The sequence below is a fragment of the Vicia villosa genome, unplaced genomic scaffold, assembly GCF_029867415.1.
Source record: "Vicia villosa cultivar HV-30 ecotype Madison, WI unplaced genomic scaffold, Vvil1.0 ctg.004478F_1_1, whole genome shotgun sequence".
In the NCBI taxonomy this organism is placed as follows: Eukaryota; Viridiplantae; Streptophyta; class Magnoliopsida; order Fabales; family Fabaceae; genus Vicia; species Vicia villosa.
The window spans coordinates 59,177-68,038 of NW_026706445.1; the positions used below are offsets into that span (position 1 = coordinate 59,177).

Consider the following 8,862-nt stretch of genomic DNA (forward strand, 5'->3'; position numbering starts at 1 on the left):
TTCAACAAATCATGAAAAACCATTATTTATCATAATAATAATAATAATTTTATTAATAGTAATAACAACATTATATTTTTCTTTCTTTTAAATAATAATAATACTCTGAAAAACACACAAAAGTCACATTAACAAATAAGTAAAAATTCAAATAAAAATTGGGGTGTTATACATTCCACGCCTCATGGATATATGTTTCTTATAATCGCTCTATTATATATATGGAAAACGTATAATTATTCAGATACACAATTTTATATACAAAATCATTCACTCAAACTCACATAGTGACTTCCACAATAGCTTTTCACAACATCCAATCTCCAATTAATTCTAGTTCCATAACATAATAGATATATAAATATATATATATATATATATATATATATATATATATATATATATATATATATATATATATATATATATATATATATATATATATATATATATATAAACACATATATAGATAAATAGATAGATAAGATAATATTGATAAGATAGATAGATAAGATAAGATAAATAGATAAGATAATATTATATAAATAAGATAACATAAGTTATGATAAGATAAGACCAATAAGATACGATTAGATAAGATAAATAGATAAGAGAAGAGAAGATACAATAAGATAAGATATGATGTGACAAGATAAGATAAGATCAATAGGTAAGATAAGATAAGATAAATTGATAAGATAAGATATATAATATAATATAAGATAAGATCTATAAGATAAGATGAATAGATATATAAGATAAGAAATATAAAACAATATAAGATAAGATAAGATAAGATTGATAAGATCAGTAAGATAAGATCATAAAAGATAAGACAATATAGCATAAGATACGATAAATAGATACTTAAGATAAGGTAATATAAGATCGATAAAATAAGATATGATAATATAAGATAAACTAAGCTAACATAAGACAAGATAAGATTAGATAAAATATGATAAGATAAGATAAGATAAGATAAGATCGGTAAGATAAGATAAATAGACAAATAAGATAAATAGATAGATACAATAAGATAAAATTGATAAGATTAAATAATACTAATAGTAAAATAAGATAGATAGAAATGATAAGATAAGATAAGATAATGTGAAATATTGGATCGGACTCTAATGGGTCGAAGAGTAGTTTCTGGTTCGATAGGATTTACGTCGTCGAAGTATGCTCACATGCTGATAGAAAGATAGATAGATATATAGATTGATAGTTAAATAGATAAAAGATAAGATACGTAGATAGAGAGATTTATATGATAAGAAAAGGTAAGATATATAACTAAGAAAAGATACGATAATATAAAATATGATATGATAAGATCACTAAGATACAATTGATAGATAGGATAAGATAAATATTAAATAAGCTAGATGTTGGATTACAAAAGCCCACTGGACATTCTCCCTAGGCCCATTTTATTATCACATGTAACTTCTTTCCACTTATGTAGCTCACCAACCGTAACGGCTAGTTTATTTACCATATATAGCAAACACTTGTAACGATGCAATACATCTTGGAATAATAATATTTTTCCCTTTTCTTCTTTTCCAATGCTTCCGCATGCTTACATCAACATGGTATCAGCAAGATATCTCTGATCATCTCTCCATCCCTATCACGTTTTCCCATCCAATCCCTATCACGTTACCCTTTCACACCTCGTTCTTTCTTTCTCTCTTTCCTGTTCTTTCATTTCTTCTTCTTCTTCTTCTTCCTGTTTCCTTTTTTTTTCATGTCCGATTTTGACGAAGAATCTTCATCACCCAACCCTTCACCAAAACATATCACCATGGCTGACACATTAAAGATTTGACCTTTTCAACAAGACATGTTGGATCCGTACTATATGCACCCCAGTGACAATCCTGGGTTAGCCATCGTCACTCCACCTCTCAACAACACCAACTTTCATTCATGGTCGCGATCTCTAAAGCTTGCTCTCATGTCCAAGAACAAATTAGGGTTCATTGATGGAACCCTAACTCTCCCAGATATCACAAATCCAAATTTCGTCCTATGGAACCGTTGCAACAACATGGTCATGGCATGGATCACAAATTCAATTGGCAAAGAAATCTCGGAAAGTGTATTCTGGATTGACTCTGCCAAAGAAATCTGGGAAGAACTCCATGAAAGATACCACCAAGGTGACATCTTTCGCATCTCTGACCTTCAAGAAGAGATCTACGCCCAGAAACAAGGTGAACAATTTGTTACTCAATACTTCACCACCTTAAAAAAGTTATGGCAAGAATTCGATAATTTTCGCCCTTTACCTACTTGTCAATGTGAACCTTCTTGCCATTGTCAACTATTACCCACCATAAAAACTTATAGGGAGAATGACTATGTTATTCGCTTTCTTAAGGGTCTCAATGACCAATATGCACCTGTTAGATCCCAGATTATGCTTCTAAGTCCTCTCCCTAGTGTTAATAAGGTGTTTTCTATGCTTATTCAACAAGAAAGACAGATCTTTACACCTCTCCCTGATGAAAAAATCATAGCTCAAATTCAACAACCTTCTGCAAAAAATCGTCCCAATGATCTCACCACTAAACCTTCTTATAACCCTAAAACTAAAGGTTTGAAAATATGCACTTACTGCAATAAACCTGGTCACACCATAGAGGTTTGTTTCAAAAAACATGGATTTCCACCATACCTTAAGATAGCTAACATATCTATGGCTTCCTCTGATGAACCTGACACTGAAGCAAGCAACCCTGGTACTACTGAAGATAACTCAGAATGTATTGGATTCACTGCAGAACAACAATGAGCACTCCTTGCCTTAATACAGCAGAGCACCAATGCTTCTACACCAAATATTCAACATCTTCAGACTAATTCCACTGCTCAATCAGGTATCTCTATCATTCATAATATTTATGCCAATAATTGTTCTGAACGGTTACTTGATACTGGTGCTACGGACAACGTTTTCCACAACAAATCTTTTTTTACAAATTTACACATCATGACCCCTATCATTGTTAAACTCCCTAATGGAGTCACCATTACAACTACTCATTCTGGCACTGTTGTTTTTAACAACCATTTTAAACTTCATGGTGTTTTATATATCCCCACTTTCTCCACAAATTTTATATCAATTTCTAAGCTTTGTGCATCATTACAGTGTCACTGCTTGTTCACTAGATCTCACTGTCTCATACAGGGCACACATACCCTGATGACGATTGGTGCAGCTAAAATTGACAATGGTCTCTACACTCTCACTTCCCCTGCCATCTCTATTAATAAGGCCAACATCCCTACTATAAACACTTGTACCTTGTGGCACAATAGATTAGGCCATACATCTTATGAGACACTTGTTCAAATCAATAAAATTTTCCCTTTATCCAATTTACAAAAATCTACTGCTCCTTGTGATACTTGTTTTAGTGCTAAACATAAAAGACTGCCCTTTTATACTAGTAATACTTCTACTCTTCACTGCTTTGATCTTGTACATATGGACATATGGGGACCTATTTCTATTCCCTCTATCAATGGCCATAAATATTTCCTCACTATTGTATATGACCATAGTAGATTGTTGAAGCGGTATAGCGGCAAGCAACAAAAGATTTGGAAATATTTATCCGGGAATTATCGTGTCCACAGAGATTGGTGATACCGAACTGCCGTTCGACGGATTCTTAGCTCTTGAGTTCGGGTTAAATGGGTTTAAAGTAAACAGGAAAAATATAACATATGAACATAAAATAAATTCATTCTTGATAGAGAATAGATTATCTGGTTTGAATCTAAACTACTCCTCACAAACTTAGATTTATCACTCCGCCATACTCAATCTACAATACTCATCAGAATCACCACATATCCCTCACATCAATGTCCATTTCTGCAACATCGACGGAAATTCAACTATATTGCTCTTTCGACGATGTCTCAACCGATCAAACAACACAGAGACATTAAACTAAGATATTATGTGGATGTTAACCCTAATCCTATGTCTAGAATCAAAAGCTAACAGATATCCCCCTAATCAAGATTTGTGATGTCTATGTCTACAACAAAACAAATCCAGAGCATTTAAGCAAAAAGATCAAGGAAACACCGATTAAGATTTGTAAAGCAAATATATTATACAACTAGTACAAAGAGTAACAAACATCCATGTGTTTAGAGTAAACTTACAAACAAACCCAACAAAAGTGGTTACAAAGAGAAGAGGAGGAGAAGAAAACCAAATCTTTCGCGGTGTCAATCACGATCAATCGAGCTCCCGACCAAGAATCTTCCGATTACAAGCCACAAATGTTGTTTTCTAAGCTCTCCCTACTCAAAAATGGTTATGATGACTTTGGGAACAAATACCCCAAAGCATAACCCTAAAAAATGTGATTTTTCCCTATTTAATGACTTTCCAAACCGCCCAGACCGCGCTTAGCGCGGTCAAGCCCGCTTAGCGCGCTCAACAGAACAGCAAATCTTGTTTTGGTCATATCTTGAGAACCGTAACTCCGATTTGCGCCCGGTTCGAAGCGTTGGAAAGCTTATTCCATGCTCTATCTAACAATGAACAAATTGCAACCAAATTGATGATTTATTATTCTTTGGTTTTGAGCTTTATTCGCCGAATGAATTGATTCCGCCGCTCAAAATCGCGCGTTTGAAGCCGTGTCTTCGCCACGTTATTGCTCATGCTCCAAATACGCCTCAATACCTACAAAATGAATAGGAAACTATCAAAAAGTATAAAAGTATATGAAAATACATCTATTCACAAAGTATACATTTTTATACACAAAACGGGGTATTATTCGAACGGTATTAACAAAAAGTATCGATAAGTGCCACTATTTACAAACACAAAATAACTACATTTTGGCACTTAACATAGATACTGCTGGATATTTTTAATGAAATCTAAAACTGAAACATCTCTGCTAATCAAGAACTTTGTGAAATTTATTCAAACTCAATTCAACTTGACTATTAAGACCATTAGGTCTGATAATGGAGTTGAATTCATGTTAAAAGATTTCTACAACTCTCAAGGCATTCAGCACCAAACTTCATGTGTATATACACCACAGCAGAATGGTCTTGTTGAAAGAAAACACCAACATCTGCTTGGTGTCACTAGATCCTTACTTTTTCAATCTAACATGCCCAAACTTTTTTGGTCTTATGCTCTTTCATATGCTGTTCACATAATTAACAGGTTACCTTCTAAATTACTTGGTAACAAATGCCCTTTCAATTTACTTCATAATTCTATTCCTAACTATACTATTATCAAGACTTTTGGTTGTTTAGTGTATGCTTGCAGCTTACAGGTACACAGAACCAAACTAGATTCCAGATCTAGAAAATGTATTTTCTTTGGCATTAAGCAAGGTGTCAAAGGATACATATTATATGACATAAAAACTAGAAATGTTTTCATTTCTAGAGACACTACCTTCTATGAATAAATCTTTCCTTACCAAACTCCTACTCCTGAACCTTATCAATCACCTCAACCTGTTCATCATTCCTCTCTTGATGATTTCTTTGGTCACTTACCACAAACAAATATCACACCTTCTAGAGACCCTCCTAACAACCCACCATCACCACCACTGCACTCTCCAACCACCACCACCACCCCTGTTATACCAGCACCTACTTCTCCCAATCCACCCACTTCTCCTCTTCCTTTAACTACAACCAACATCTCTAGTCAGCCACCATCCACCACTAGAAAGTCCACAAGACATCACAAACCCCCATCCTACTTAAAAGACTACCATTGCTCTCTTCTGAAGACAATCCACTCTTCAGCCACTCCACCAAAAACCACCCCATATCCTTTGGCTGCCTTTTTATCATATGATAATTTATCATCTACACATAAAATATTTAGCCTAAATATCTCTACTGCCACTGAGCCAACATCTTACAAAACTGCTATGACTGATCCTTTATTGCAACAGGCCATAAACACTGAACTTCAATCTCTTCATGACACCAAGACATGGGAGATTACACCCCTTCCACCCAACAAAAAGGCCATAGGTAGTAAATGGATCTTTAAACTGAAATTTGCTCCGGATGCTACCATAGCACGACACAAGGCCAGACTTGTGGCCAAAGGCTACACCCAAACTGAAGGTTTGGATTTCTTAGAAACCTTCAGCCCTATCATCAAAATGACTACCATTAGGCTTCTTTTATCCATTGCTGCAACCTACAACTGGCACATCCACCAACTGGACATAAACACTGCCTTCCTCCATGGAGATCTTGAGGAAGAGGTGTACATGAAACCCCTACCAGGAATGAAACTCTCAGCCAATCTGGTCTGCAAATTAAAAAAATCCATCTACGGCCTAAAACAAGCCAGCAGACAATGGAACCACAAGCTTACTTCTTCTCTAACTACTCTAGGTTTCATACAATCAAAGTCTGATTATTCTTTATTTACTAAATATACTCCTACTTGCTTTACTGTTATACTTGTGTATGTCGATGATTTGATAGTTGCAGGCACCAATCTCTCAGACATTTCACACATAAAACATACTCTGGACAAACAGTTTAGCATCAAAGATATGGGAGTCCTAAAATATTTTCTAGGATTCGAGATTGCACACTCCTCTCAAGGGATCACACTGTGTCAGCAAAAATACTGCCTTGATTTACTTCAAGACACAGGCATCCTTGCTTCAAAACCAGCCTCTACACCTATTGAACCTGGACTCAACCTTGATGACCAAGCTGAAGCACTCCTGCATGATCCTTCACTTTTTCGCAGCATCATTGGTAAGCTACTATACCTTACACATTTTCGACCTGATATTATGTTCTCTGTTTGCAGATTAAGCCAATACCTTGTGATCGGAAAATTATAGCAAGTGCACTATTTTCTCGATGTAGTAATAATTGGGGTTATCCCCAGTGTCGATCTCTTGAGGACTGCGCAGAAACTTAAGTGTTTTAACAAATTCAATTGAACAAAAACTCCTTGGTTTGTTTCAATGTTGTTTGCAAAATTATAAAATATGAATTAAAAAAAATAACAACTACATAAACTTGTATTAGACAAATAAGAAAGTAATGCTAGGGGATTGTGTATGAAATTCCTTATAATAACTGTCGCACGCTCGCGAAAAAAGGAACAGAGTCGCCACCAATAAATTTATCCCATAAGGGAAAGGAATATCAGAAAACCTAACAAAGGGTAAGAACAGGGTCTTGCGACCAGAGAATCAAGGTACGGGAGTCGGTTACGCGAGGGGAAGGTACTAGCACCCCTCACGCCCATCGTACTCGATGGTATCCACCTATGTTTGTTTCTGTCTAAAGGGTGTAATCTATGCCTATGTCTAAATGCGAATGAATGCAAAATGTAGGGAAAATAAAGAATTATACTCGCACGGGCCCTACCCCGCGGCCTACGTATCCTTTTCAGGAATCAGAGTTACCGTAGCTCGGCTAACGTTTTTCTGTTTGTTTTTGTGTTTTTTAGTTGGGCGGCGTTAACGCTCACGCTCTTGCATAAGGGGATAGCCTAGGATGCAATGGAGCGGAGATAACTTGCCCTTAAGAAAAGAGGGAAGAGAGAGAGAATTGGTTTGTATCTTTTAAGGGTAATTCCATGATGACAAAACCCACTACAAGGCTTCGCATCACTTCCTTACTTTGTTTTAAATCTGACCATTTATTAGTGTTTTATGTGTTTTTGATTGGTGTTTTTTAAAGGGAATTTATTTGTGATTTAGATCATACCAAAAAGAGTTTGTTTTGCATATTTAGAGAATGCACATCGAGGCCTACGCCACAATCGTTTCTCTAAATAACGGTTAAGAAATACATCGAGGCTTCACACCTCAATCATTTCTTCTCCGATAAGTAGGAATACAAAAAGGAGTTCTTTTGTGAATATTTAGAGAATGCACATCGAGGCCTACGCCACAATCGTTTCTCTAAATAACGGTTAAGAAATACATCGAGGCTTCACACCTCAATCATTTCTTCTCCGCTAAGTAGGAAAGAACATACATCGAGGCCTACGCCTCAATCATTTCTTTCCTACCATGAAATATAGCAACGGTATGATCTTCATCGATTTTTATTAAGTATTTTAAAAGTTGAAAAGAAAAAGAATGCAATAGGGAACTAATCCTAACTTTTAATCTATGTTGTTCTAATATAGGGAATCGAAAATAAAACTATACAATTTATCAACAAAACTTACACATGGAATAGGTAAAGGGAAACAATATGCAACAAATAAAATTGAGAACTACAACAAGCAAACGATATTCACAAGCACACATGCATCCATTAATTCTATACAAAAAAATCGAGACTAAAAATCAATCCCTAAGTCTATTGAAGAACTATTTACAAAGAAGTTTTAAAACAAAAGAAAATTCAAGATATTGTAAAGAAAAAGTTTATTAAAAGCATCAAAACAATTAACAAAAATCAACAAAAATTATGAACATTATTTAATCAAACTAAAAGTATCTAAAAACAATTTTATGCCTTTTTATGTCAATGATATCCAATTAAAGGGACTAAATTTAATTCTCAAAAGTGATCTAAGATCTAACAAGGAAATTTTTATTGATTTTATTGTCTTTTTATCACCTAAAATAAGAATGAAAAGAACCTAATTTTACAAGGAGAAAGTATGTGAACACAGGGGGGTGTGATATTGAAGTTATGATGGTGAATAGAAAAGCCCCGGGCCCAAGGGTGCTGGCCCAACTGTTGGTTTTTTGATGTTGAATTTCCAGCCACCAAAAATGGCATAATGGGCCGCAGGGATGTGAATAGCGGTTTCATGTGGCCCATGCAAAATGCTCA

General features: G+C 34.9%; 1 protein-coding gene across 1 annotated transcript; it reads left to right on the top strand.

Annotated features, from left to right (window-relative positions):
• Positions 1-1,852: 1,852 nt before the first annotated feature.
• On the top strand, positions 1,853-2,806 carry LOC131642093 (uncharacterized). Its single transcript, XM_058912377.1, has one exon. It carries the CDS (start codon positions 1,853-1,855, stop codon positions 2,804-2,806), a length of 954 nt encoding a protein of 317 aa, XP_058768360.1.
• Positions 2,807-8,862: the final 6,056 nt, after the last annotated feature.

What these genes read in the sequence shown, in the direction of transcription:
- LOC131642093 (XM_058912377.1), top strand. Translation starts at nt 1,853, where the DNA reads ATGTTGGATCCGTACTATATGCACCCCAGTGACAATCCTGGGTTAGCC.